This window comes from Phocoena sinus, chromosome 10, assembly GCF_008692025.1.
Source record: "Phocoena sinus isolate mPhoSin1 chromosome 10, mPhoSin1.pri, whole genome shotgun sequence".
In the NCBI taxonomy this organism is placed as follows: Eukaryota; Metazoa; Chordata; class Mammalia; order Artiodactyla; family Phocoenidae; genus Phocoena; species Phocoena sinus.
The window spans coordinates 7780889-7794597 of record NC_045772.1 but is presented as its reverse complement, the minus strand read 5'-3'; the positions used below and the strand labels follow the sequence as shown (position 1 = coordinate 7794597).

At 37.6% G+C, this 13709-nt stretch overlaps 1 protein-coding gene across 1 annotated transcript in view; it reads left to right on the top strand.

The window, feature by feature from the left end:
* The window catches only part of EP300 (E1A binding protein p300), a 75087-nt gene that overhangs the window by 28651 nt on the left and 32727 nt on the right, over window positions 1-13709 (top strand). The window contains exons 3-10 of the mRNA XM_032644610.1: window positions 1016-1192; window positions 2430-2691; window positions 4035-4148; window positions 5072-5317; window positions 9388-9481; window positions 10054-10191; window positions 12397-12514; window positions 13177-13351. Of these exons, the coding sequence (XP_032500501.1) occupies window positions 1016-1192; window positions 2430-2691; window positions 4035-4148; window positions 5072-5317; window positions 9388-9481; window positions 10054-10191; window positions 12397-12514; window positions 13177-13351 (1324 nt within the window). The remainder of the gene's footprint in view (window positions 1-1015; window positions 1193-2429; window positions 2692-4034; window positions 4149-5071; window positions 5318-9387; window positions 9482-10053; window positions 10192-12396; window positions 12515-13176; window positions 13352-13709) is intronic.

Genomic DNA, 13709 nt, shown 5'->3' with positions numbered 1-13709 from the left:
AATCTAGTATGACTCCTTTTAATTGGACAGTAGCTGTAGTGTCATTAGTTTTCATTCTGAGTGCTTGCTAGTAGGTAATGATTGACTTACAGTGGGGTCTTATGTGGAAGGATAGAATTGTAAGTTGCATCATTGTTATCAGTAAAACATTTGGTTTTTGAATAATTAATGCTCTGTTCAAGTTAATCATTATACAGTATGATGGTTCCACATGGACTTACATAAACACAGGAAAAAACTTACTTTTTTTTCTTTTTTTTTTTTTTGGCCATACTGCACAGCATGTAGGATCTTAGTTCCACGACCAGGGATCGAACCTGTGCCCCCTTGCATTGGGAACGTGGAGTCCTAATCACTGGACTGCCAGGGAATTCCCAAAACTTACTTTTTAAAGTACATAGGGATTGCACATACACTCAGATTACTTTAAGAGCCAAGAAGGCAATTTAATAAAGCAGCTAGGTGTAAGACAGCAAGAAATGGTGCAGACTTTGAAGCTTGCATGCTATACCTAAAGGATTCAGATTGAAAAAGTTTTAAAATCACTGTTCTACCCTGTTCCTAAGTAAAAAAGTACATATCCCCCCAGGCTACCAATCTTCTACCTTTTATATGAACAAAATGCTGGAATAAGCATTTTGGTATATCAAGTTCTCTAATATATTTAAGGATTAGATGGTTTATTGAGTTGAATTGAATTTATTAAGTTATAGTTTGCACATTAAATGAAAGTTATTTAGTGCATTAAAAGTGGAGATGAATGGCAGAGCCTGCTTAGTAGATATAGCTAAATGAAGACGCTTATACATTTTTCTAAAACGTTTATCGCATATTTACAGCAAACAGCTCTAAATTTACTGTACCTCAGGCCCCTAGATTATAATCTGTTTATGTATACAGAGAGTTTCTTTTAAAATTGTCTTTGTAAATTAGGAAGTGGAAAAGGAAAGGAAATAGTAATTTCCTATTAGTGTGGGGAATAAGATTTAATTTCTCTTCTGTTTCTTGTTCTTAGATGGGAATGATGAACAACCCTAATCCTTACGGTTCACCATACACTCAGAATTCTGGACAGCAGATTGGAGCCAGTGGCCTTGGTCTACAGATTCCGACAAAGTCTGTACTACCAAATAGCTTATCTCCATTTGCAATGGACAAAAAGGCAGTTCCTGGTGGAGGAATGCCCAACATGGTGGGTAGTAATCTGTTTACAAACTTGTCTTCCATCTGACACTTTAACAGAAGAATTGTGTTAAACCTCTTATGTCTTCTATTATACTATACACACTAGGATGTAATGGATAGCCCCTGTGATCGAGGAAGCTTGTGCCTTCCTTCCATTTCACCTCGTGTTTTTTTACTTGCAGTATTGACCAGTAAGGATGCTGTCCAAATAGGAGCAAATGGGGCTGCTACACTGAAAGTTTTGGGGTCCTGTCATATGCAGCTTCTCCTTGAGAGCAATTCTTTTTGTAGGATACAAAAGTGGAACCTTTTTCCTCTTGGGAAGGACTCTCTGAAAAAGGGTTCCAACTCTCAATCACCACATCTACTGATTTGTATCTGATGCTATAACACAGAAGTAACTTCCCTTTCAAAGTTACAGATTGTTTTTAACAGTGATTTTTGTTATGGTAAAATCTCCAAAGCTTCTAACATTGCTATTTTTCTAAAGTAAAACTATCTCCATTTGTAAATGTGTCAGGTAGTCCATGTCCATCTTTGGAAAAAATTGTCCTATAGGAATTCTATTTCCTTTTCAGATGTTTTAGGTTTTTTGCTTTGTGTCCCATAGTCATTGAATGCCTATATTTCAGATACTTCACTAAGTACTGGAGACAAAGATGAACAAAACATGTCATTTCTGCCTCCAGAAATGTTTACTTTTTTATTAGGAAAAACCAAATTTCTTCCAGGGTTTACAGAAACTAATTTTTCACCCACCTGAAAGGCCCCTGCCAGCTCTCCCAAGAAGCTCTTCACTATTCTTCAAAACCTAACTTGAACACACTCTTCACAACAGATCCCTTCCTTTCCCCCCCTCGCACTGGAGTTTACCATGTCCTTCTCTTTCTGTTTTCAGAAGAGTTGCTTCAGAGCAACCAAATACAAATATACATTATTAAAAAATTTTTATTGGAGTATAGTTGTTTTACAGTTGTCCTTCTCTTTCTTTTGCTCTCTGTATGTTATACATACTTTGATTATATTGCTTGCTAATATAGCAATTTGTTTTCTTGTTAAATTGAGCTTCTTGTTGGTAGAAGTCATCATTTATCGTAGAATCCCCTGTGTCAAAAAATTGGGTCTGGTACATGGTAGACTGTCCTTAAAGGTTTTCATTGAAAATGTCCAAGTCCGTATTTATTAAGGAGGTAGCAAACTATGACACCTAACATCAAATGCATCTTTATTGTTTTATCCCTTAGGGCCAGCAGCAGACCCCGCAGGTCCAGCAGCCAGGCCTGGTGACTCCGGTGGCCCAAGGGATGGGTTCTGGAGCACACACAGCTGATCCAGAGAAGCGCAAGCTCATCCAGCAGCAGCTTGTTCTCCTTTTGCACGCTCACAAGTGCCAGCGGCGAGAGCAGGCCAATGGGGAAGTGAGGCAGTGCAACCTTCCCCACTGTCGTACAATGAAGAACGTCCTTAACCACATGACACACTGCCAGTCAGGCAAGTCCTGCCAAGGTGAGTGGGCTCAAAGGGTTTTTGTGCTCAGCAATTAATATTTTTTTTTTACAGTTAGAGCTGATCACATTTTCTCTCTTCTCTTTTGAGACTCCTTACTGATAATGCCTTACTCTGTATTTAATTATGATAAAATTCAGTATCATTTTGTGAATGAGTATCTAGAGATGTGGTAGGAGAGGAAGTTTTAGATTCTTCCCATTTGGGGTGATACTGACTTTTATTTGCCCCAGCATAGCTTTAAATATTATTGAGGGTTTGCTAACTATCATGTAGGCCAATACTAAAAGAATGTTACCCAACTTAGTACAATTTGTATGTTTACAGAGTCATTAGAAATCTGTGTGTTGTTTTTTTTTTAAATTTTTATTGGAGTATAGTTGATTTACAATGTTGTGTTAGTTTCTGCTGTACAGCAGAGTGAATCAGTTAAACATATACATATATCCACTCTTCTTTAGATTCTTTTTGCACACAGGTCATTACAGAGTATTGAGTAGAGTTCCCTGTGCTATACACTAGGTCCTTATTAGTTATCTGTTTTATATATAGTAGTGTGTATATGTCGATCCCAATCTCCCAGTTTATCCCCCCCTCCCTTTCCCTCGTGGGAACCATAAGTTTGTTTTTTACACCTGTGACTCTGTTTCTGTTTTGTAAATAAGTTAATTTGTACCATTTCTTTTTTTTAAGAGAAATCTGTTTTTATAGGTTTTTTTTTTTTAATTTATTTATTTTTGGCTGTCTCGGGTCTTTGTTGCTGCACGGGGGCTTTCTCTAGTTGTGGTAGGTGGGGGCTGCTCTTTGTTGTGGCACGCGGGCTTCTCATTGCAGTGGCTTCTCTTGTTGCGGAGCACAGGCTCTAGGAGCATGGGCTTCAGTAGTTGTGGCTCACGGGCTCTAGAGCACAGGCTCAGTAGTTGTGGCACACGGGCTTTGTTGCTCTGCAGCATGTGGGATCTTCCTGGACCAGGGATCAAACCCATGACCCCTGTATGGCAGGCGGATTCTTAACCACTGCGCCACCAGGGAAGTCCCCAGGTTTTTATAATGTAAAGTAGATTGCACAGCTTTGTGGTGAAAAATAGAGGCTCTGGAAGCCAGACCACTTGAGTTTGAATCCCACTTTGGGTGCTCTGTGACTTTGTACACATTACTTAACCAGTTTTTGCCTGTTTTCTCAACTATAAAGTGGGAGGGTTAATAACTACCCTATAGAGGTGTTATGAATATGCAATGAGTTAATAGCATTGTAGCACTCATTATGTGATCGATAAGTTAGCTAACAGTAATATAAAAATATAACCTGCATTTGAAAAAATAATCATTTTTCTTCTTTTTAGTGGCACACTGTGCATCTTCTCGACAAATCATTTCACACTGGAAGAATTGTACAAGGCATGATTGTCCTGTGTGTCTACCCCTTAAAAATGCTGGAGATAAGAGAAATCAACAGTGTAAGTGACTAAATCTTTTGAAGCTTTATATCAAAAGTATTCTTAGACTCACCAGCACAACTTGGTGAGATGGTAGAGTACCTCTTGATTGTGTGAAGTTCTGTGACTGCCTAGTGCTATCATACTAGATTATTTCCACTTACCACTAACTTCATATTAATAAGGTTAGAATGGAAGTACTTATTACCTAAAATAAGATCCAGAAAGATCATTGCTTTGACATTGGGCAAGTTACTCTTTTATACATGTGATCTAAATATTTAGATAATTTGAAATTAATGTAAAAAGAAAGAAGAAAGTTTGAGATTATTTTTAGAAGCCTGGGGTGATGAGCTTTTCTTACAGGAAAGACAAGTCAAAAGTAGAAAGTGCAGCCACCACACCTCCTGTAGAAACAAAACATTTAGCATTTAGGATTGAAAGGTAAATTTGGAACTGTATATATAGCATGTTTTTAAAAAGTAATTAAATTCCATAAATTAATGAAGAAATCATAAATAGCCCAGTAGAGAATTGGGAGTAGAAAATAGTTCACTAGAGGGAGGAAATACCAAAAAGTTCCCTATTAAATTAAGGAATGAAATAAAGTACCATTTCTCTCCTGTCACATTGATAGAAATGATGCTACCTGGTGTTGGCTTTTGTGTGGCTCTGAGGCATTTCATACACTCTGATGGAAATATTGATACAGCCTGTGGGAAGGCTTTTGGGTATTTTGGATCAAAAGCTTTTCATGCCAGTGATCCCCTTTGACCAATCAGTTCTGCATCTAGAAATTTTTTCAAGGAAATAATGGGACACAAGATGCGTGTATTTCATAATCACGTGACAATAATTTTGTGTTTAAAATTCACTCAGACATCCTAGTGTTTTCTTTCTCACCATTTTTAATGTTGTAATACTGTTTCTTTTGTTTTCTCTAGCAATTCTGACTGGAGCACCAGTTGGACTTGGAAATACTAGCTCTCTAGGGGTGGGTCAACAGTCTACTCCCAGCCTAAGCACTGTTAGTCAGATTGATCCCAGCTCTATAGAAAGGGCTTATGCAGCCCTTGGACTACCCTATCAAGTAAATCAGATGCCAACACAGCCCCAGGTGCAAGCAAAGAACCAGCAGAACCAGCAATCTGGACAGTCTCCCCAGGGGATGCGGCCCATGAGCAACATGAGTAAGTCTGTGTCCTCCTAAGTGACAGATGTGATACCATTTGTGTGTGTAAATACCATGTAATATGCAAGGTTAACTTCTTTGTTTATTTTAGTCTCTGTGTGTGTGTCTATCTCTTTTATTGTCTCTCTTTCTCTCCCTTTCCCTGTCTCCCTCTCTTACTTTTTTTGTTACATGATTAATTTTTTGAAGTAACTTTTAAAAGATTATAGTGTAGAAATCCCCTTGTAATCCACATACCAGAGGCAACTGCTATTGGTTTACATCCTTCTTAATCCTGTTATATTAGTTTATATTTCTAGAAGTGTGATCCCATGTGTTATAACAGACATATTTCTTTATACAATGTGGACATCTTTCCGTTTCCATGTCTAATGTATCCTTTTTAATACTTGTATAGTATTTTGTCGCATAGAACAGTGTGTTACAGGTGGACATTTAAGTTTCCAAATTTTTTGATATTTTAAACGCCACAAAGAAACTGTTTTGGCTCGAAGTATTCTTTTGGTAGTATTCTTTTGATTTGAAATGTTTGGTTATTGTTAATATAGATTTCTGCATATCTGACAGCAGTAGTCGTTTGCCTTTGAAATCGTTTATCAAATACACTTGTTCTCCTAACCTCTTCCTATAATAAAACTGAGAGGGAAGGGGAAGTGTGAGCAGTGTTTTAATATCCTGATTTGGGGGTAGTTTTTATTCTCTAATTGTATGGTAAAATAAAGGAGATTTGCCCTACGACTATCCCTTTACTGTCAGGCAGTTGAACATCTAAGCAATTTTATATAAATTGTTAAATGCCCAGCACAGGTAAGCCCATAACTTTTAATTATTTGCCTCTTATTCTAAAATTGTTCTTGATGATGAAGTTCTTCTGTAATTAGACAACTGTCTAATTTGGAATAATCTACCATGCTTTTTCCTTTGAAACCCATTTTCATCCCTCTATTAGTAAGTGCAGTAGGCTTTAGTTTCTGCAAACTTTTTGATTCTAAATGAGAAAATTGGGCACGCTACTCTTGTAAGAATGTAAATCTTACTGATTTTTATTTTTAACTTAAGGAAATGTACACTATTTCATAACAAGCAATGCTAACTTGTTAAACAGTTATTGAGAAAGGAGTTTTAAAAACTGGACTAGAAACCGGAATGAAGAGCATTCCTGCCTTTTCAGGCTTGTTTTCAAGCTCTTATTTATTAAAAGAGAGATCTGAGGACTTCATTCCCCCCCTTTTCCATCTCCTTCCCACCCCCTCCCCTCCCCCTCCCCCCTCCCCCTCTCCCCCTCTCCCCCTCTCCCCCTCTCCCCCTCTCCCCCTCTCCCCCCTCCCTCTCCGTCTCCGACTTATGATTGCTCTTTTCCTCTCTCTTTCGAAGTTATGTAGAGTGCATCTTCCTTGAGCTTTAGGATCTTGACCCAATGCAGCTGTCTACCCCTGGCCTAGATTTTCATTTTTGTAATTGGTTGTTTCCCATTACTTTTTCAAGTTTCTGTGTATAATTACCAGTTTAGTTCTTGTCATCTTCTCTTGTATCATCTGTGTATTTGTATGTACATTTATATATACCCACAAGATTATTTGAAAGTTAACTAGCTTCTTGGATTTCTTTTTCCCCCTTTCTCAGTGTCTTTTTAAAAAATTTTTTAGAATTAAGATTAATCAGGTTTTTCCATTTCTCATTACTGAGTTAACGGTGCCTTTTTGATAATAACCATCATTGTGAGCCAGTGCTTTTAGAATACCTCAAATATTTCTTTGTTGTGTCAGAGCCCATCTTGAAAACTGGTGTAAAACAAACATAAAATGTCATCATGGTTTCTTTTCTTCAGGCACAAGCCAGATAGTCAAAGGCCTCCTTTGAAGTAATTTTTCATTTTATACCAAAGTCCTGTAATGCAGGGACATTCTCAGAGTTATAAATTTTAGGTACCTGTAAGTGACAAGGGCATTTGAATAAAAACAGCATTCACTTAGATGTGCTGTGTGCTGAAAAAAACATACTAAAGGGGGCATGATCCCTACTTTGGAAACATCTCTAGTTTGGATGGGCAGGTAAGTGACTAAATAGGCAAAATAGCAAGATCTCTACTACATGTATCAGGTTATAGAGACTCTGTAACAGGGAGGGCAAGAGGGAATCCACTCCAGAACTCCAAATTAGAGCTTTTTACTGTAAGCCTTCCATGACCATATTTGACCACATTCTTAATCTTCTGGTTTCTATTGAACTCACTTATTCTGTAAAGATTGTGTTAGGGCTTAGAAAAAATACGTATTCTCCTATGGCTTAGGATTCCCCCTAGGGCTTTAAAAAATACACACACACACACACACACACACACTCACTGAATATTAGGTGCCTTGAATTCTTTTTTTGTTCATTTTCTTTCTGACTTATTCTCTCAGTGCCAGTAGTGTCTTTCTTCCTACATTTTTGTATTCTCAAGTGAATGCTCACTCTTAGGGTCTTCAATGCGAACCTATATAAGGGTATCCTTCTCAAGTTATTATGGAGCCATTACTTGCAGTAATGGACCCGGATACTTCAGAGGGAATGTTTGGCTGTGTTTTCATGCACCATCAGAAGGCAGTAAGATAAGCAAATTGATACATAGTGTAATCACTTTTTCTTTTACCTTCATATTCTTACGACCAGTAAAACAAATCTGTGTTAAGGGTACGTAATTTTTCTAAAAATGAGTATTCACACGTGGAGTGTTCATAGTGACAAGTAGACCACTACCAGCAACTACATTTTAGAGCCTGCCTTGATGATGTCAGAAGCAGAGTTCTGCCTAAGCATTTGGGAAGCATGATGAAAGAAGGCAGCAGGATTTTTATTAGCCTTTGTCTAGAAATCTAGTCAATTATTTTCATTTTACGGAAGTTTTTTCTTTTTTTTTAATATCTTGGAGGGTATATTAATAAAATTGTATATCAGAAAAATTTTTAACCACATGAAAATCTGGTTTAGTGTAAATATTGTTTGTTTTTAAAGAAATAATATTCATTAAAATGATTAATCGAAAAAGTTAATATATGTACATAGAGCTATTCAAGCCAATTTGAAGGAGTATTCAATTAAAAATGTTTAACCCAAACACTGTTTTTCATTCCCCTCCCTAGGGGTCATCATACATAGATTGTGCTTATGAAAGCACCTGCATATATTAATTCAGTTCCCTAAACAATTTTGGTTCTAGTTTTTTAGCTCCTTTTAACATCATTACTCTTATGTCTGTCCATACATATATAACTGTAAGACAATATCAAGAGGAAATCCTAAGTCAGTGAATATATGCATGCATTTTTTCATTTGTTTAGCAGTTAACAAATAGCTCTCCCAAGAGTGGGTCAGTTTACACATCTATGAGTTTTTATTGAAAATGCTTCTTTTCCCAAACCTTTCTCAACACTTGGTATTCTCAGACTTTATAAAAAAGTTTTCACAGGAATTCCCTGGCAGTCCAGTGGTTAGGACTCCAGGCTTCCACTGCAGGGGGCATAGTTTCGGTCCCTGGCTGGGTAACTAAGATCCCATAAGCCACTAAGATCCCTCAAGCCACACGGCCAAAAGAAAAAAAAAAGTTTTCATATTTTCGTACATGAAAAATACATTACTTTAAGTTTTACTTTAAATGCAGTTGAACATATTTGCATACTTTTAAAGCTGTTTTATTTCTTTTTTATGTAAATTGCCTATTCCTTTCCTCTTGGATTCTTCATCTTTTTCTCACTGGGTTGTAAAGGTACTTTGTGTGTTAGCCTTTATATATGTGTTGCTAATTATATCGCAAATGATTGTTTATTATATACAATGCTAGCATTTTTTCCCCCAATTTGTCTTCTGTCTCTTGACTTTGTCTATGGTGATTATTTTACTTATTACTCAAATTTCTAAATGTCCTTAAGACTCCTGTTTTGGATCTTACTTTAAAAGGATAAAAATTTCTGTGATATTTTCTTCTAGTACTTTCATAGCTTTTCCTTTCTCTTCATCCGTTTTTGTTGTTTTTATTGTCGTTGTTGGTATTTAAAATACTCTGTCTTGCTTTTTGTTTTGACCTAGGTGCTAGTCCTATGGGAGTAAATGGAGGTGTAGGGGTTCAAACGTCGAATCTTCTTTCTGACTCGATGTTGCATTCAGCCATAAATTCTCAAAAGTAAGTTTTATCTTGGGTTGTGCCCTTTGTCAGATTTCAGACACTTGTTAGAATTCCTTGAGTTTTTTTAGTTTGCTTGATTTGAAGATATCCTTGATGAATTAAGACAAATAATATGTTTGAGTTTATTCTTTAAGCTCTCTATAACCTCTTTAGAAATTGTATCAATTATTTGGGGTAACTGACACCTTCCCACATAGAGTAGAAAGTTCCAAATGCAGCTGCTTAAAAAACGAGTTTGCTCTATCCCAGTGTTAACAATTAATCCATTGCCCAGTGGATTCCCTGGGATAAGCTGTGTCAAAGTGACAGCTTAGTCTAATAACACAAGACTTAGTCTTTTAAACACAAGACATCACCTACCCCTTCACACAAAGAAATGTTGTGGGTTTAACTCTTTTCCCTCACACAAGTACAAATACATACACACCATTTCCCCCAGACTTCTTTATGTGTAAATAGACTTGTCATAGTGTATTGGTCCTATTGCAGTCATCACTGTCAGCTCTACTTAAATGAGATCCTCCTTCTCCTACCCTTCTTCACTAAAACTATTTCACTCCTTTTAAAAGCCCAATGATGAGTGAAAATGCCAGTGTGGCCTCCCTGGGTCCTATGCCAACAGCAGCTCAACCATCCAGTACTGGAATTCGGAAACAATGGCATGAAGATATTACTCAGGATCTTCGAAATCATCTTGTTCACAAACTGTAAGATTGTCGGCTTGTCTTATTCATAAGGAGTTACCAGGTCAACATGCTACCGATCTGCCAGGCACTTAAACACAAGAGAAATATTACTGATTTTCCTATAGCCTGGCTGCTGCTACTTCTGTGGCTTTCCTGCTTCCTATTCTCTGCTTCTCAACATTTTCACCATCATTTGTTAGGAGTCTTTCAGCCTTTAATGGTGTGTGAATGATTCTGCCTAGCGACAATAATCAGTATATATTAGTTAAAAACTATTCATTTAGAGCTTAGGTGGTTGAGAGTCCGCCTGCCGATGCAGGGGACACAGGTTCGAGCCCCGGTGTGGGAGGATCCCACATGCCGCAGAGCGACTGGGCCCGTGAGCCATGGCCGCTGAGCCTGCGCGTCCGGAGCCTGTGCTCTGCAACGGGAGAGGCCACAACAGTGAGAGGCCCGTGTACCGCAAAAAAAAAAAATTATTCATTTAATACTATCTTTACAAAACTCATATTTTAAAAGAAAATCTAGGTCTTAGATCATTAGAGTGGTAGAGGCAACACTGTCTTCTGTTGTTATCCTTGGTAAGGCTTTTATTATCTTGACAAATTGAATCTGTTTGGGTGGCCTCTCTGTGGTCTTCTGGTCCTCCAAATGTGCACATTGTAGTAGTTTGTGAAATACCCCTGCACTGTTTGGTGTGAAGTTTATGTATGCCAGGCACACTGCCTCACAAGCACTGTCTTGTTGGATGAAAGAGGGGGAAGGCATATATAGAGTGGTAAAATGTAATGTGCCCAGTATCCTAAAGATAGAGCTCTGCCCTTACTGATTAGAGAGTTTATACTTCAAACAAAATGCAGCATTTTTTTTTTTTCTTGGAAGAATCAGTCTTTTTTCATTTCCCTTACACTTAATAGAGGGATCTCCTTCAATTCATCCAATTTTGTATTGGCTTAGAACCATGTGGTCTGTCTTTTATCTTATTTTTATGTTACATTGGCCTACTAATTCAACTTGAGCTTCATTTAGGAGTTCTCAAATGATAGCATCAGTAATGGAATTTGACACAAGGAGAAAACTCTGAGATTTTAATACTGAATTAATAACGAATAACCAAAACAAACTTATCTTGTGATCACAATAGATTATTTGGTATTGATCATTTGACTTGATGTTAAATGTTTATTATGTGCTTGCAAATTTTTTACTAATTCGGGTTTTCCATTTATTTCTTCTCCACTTGGTTATTTCAGGTATAATACACAACTGAACATGAGATGTCCAGATGATAAAATTAGTAGCTGACATAACATTTGGTCAACCTTCAGGAAAGTCAGTGCCAAGCATTTTGCAGGGAATTGCTAGAGAGCAAAAGACATTGAATTTAGCAGAATTATTATGCATTTTTGTTCCCTTCCCTTTAAGTTTTTGATCATTTAAGATTTTGTAGAGATTATTCAGTTTTATTTTACTAAGCTGAATAAAGAGAGTAGAAGGATCTTAAGGCTGTTGTTACTTGGTACTTCGACAAAGGTCAGGTTTTCTCACTTCCTTATGCAAATAGCACAGTATAAGTTTTTTTTTTTTAATTTTATTTATTTATCTGTGGCTGCGTTGGGTCTTCATTGCTGTGCGCGGACTTTCTCTAGTTGCAGCGAGCGGGGGCTACTCTTCATTGAGGCGCATGGGCTTCTCATTGCGGTGGCTTCTTTTGTTGTGGAGCACGGGCTATAGGCACACGGACTTCAGTAGCTGCGGCACGTGGGCTCAGTAGTTGTGGCTCATGGGCTCTAGAGTCCAGGCTCAGTAGTTGTGGCGCACGGGCTTAGTTGCTCCGCAGCATGTGGGATCTTCCCGGACCAGGGCTCAAACCCGTGTCCCCTGCATTGGCAGGCGGATTCTTAACCACTGTACCACCACGGAAGTCCCACAGTATAAGTTTTTTGCTCTACGTTAGAGTGACTGGGACCTGAGAGTATTTTTATGGAGTCATTTCTTAATTCTGATCAGGAAAACCCTTTCATTACCACAGAGAGACACTTTCATTTTGGTCAGTAATTTATATTTGAAGACATCTCATACCTCATTTTAAAATTTTACCTAAAGTGTTCGTTGTATAAAAATGAGTAAATACTAATCAGGAAGACATTTAAAATACTGTGTACTTATATGGTGAGTAAAAAAATGCTGACATGATATAACAGTGGAAGGATTTTCTATTCCTAGTGTTCAAGCCATATTTCCTACTCCGGATCCTGCTGCTTTAAAAGACAGACGGATGGAAAACCTGGTTGCATATGCCCGGAAAGTGGAAGGGGACATGTATGAATCTGCAAACAATCGAGTGAGCATCTGTTTTTTTCTACTCAAGGCAAAAGTGGACCTCTTCTGGCTGTTTAGTTTATTCCTCTTAGTTGCACGTACACAGAATACTATACTTTAGAGGACACCCTTTAGCCATCCTGTCTTATTCTCACTGTGGAGTCACGACAACAAAGCAGTTTTCTTAAAGTGTCCGTCAAGAATCTTACATTTTTCCTCTTAATAATACAGTGCACTCATGTGGCACTTTATCTGGGTTGTCCTTCTGTCAGCTAAAAAGTGGTTGAGCTGTTACCAGCTCTGTGCTATTTTCACTAGAATATGGTGAATCAGCTGCTTAGTATTTTCATCTCAAGTAGTATTTCTGTATCAGTTGAACCTTCCTCCCTAAATTGGCACTTTTTCAAAATGTAGCATATTCTTCCCACATGCTGTAAATTGTAAACCTACTTTGAAAAGTCATGCTTTACTATGTAGGTTCATTATATAGCAGCTATTCATATGATCATTCCAAACATGAGCTTGTATTTTTAATGTTGTAGGAAAGTAGATTAGATTTACTCTTCTCCGTTTTCATTTCTGCCTACCTTTTTAAATGAAGCTAATGTCTGTTCTTAGTTCATTTTTTTTTACCTGATGGTAGTCCCTCTTTTTTCCTCATCTCTATTTTCAAAATTCAAAAAGGCGGAATACTACCACCTGCTAGCTGAGAAGATCTATAAGATCCAGAAAGAACTGGAAGAAAAACGAAGGACTAGACTACAAAAACAGAACATGCTACCAAGTGCTGCAAGCATGGTGCCAGTTTCCATGAACCCAGGGCCTAACATGGGGCAGCCACAACCAGGAATGACTTCTAGTAAGTGCTTTTTATTATATTTATTTTGGGGAGAAACTGAAATAAAACGGTACCTAACCAAATTCACTAATTTGCATTAGCTTGTGTAACTATAGATAGAGCTTTCAAATGACGCTTTTTTGCCTTTTCAAAGAAAATAATTCATTCTCTAGTAAAAACAGTAAGCTGAACAGTATATTGAAATTTCTGGACATGACTTGACAATATGGCATCATTTTTAGTGCCAAAGATATTATTCTGTCATAGTGACAGCTAGGAAGTGATAGTCCACAGGTTTTCACTGATTTGCATATGGTAGGCAGCCAGCCAATAGATGTAGACTGAGCAGGTTCAGATGCCTTACTGGCTTTGATACATC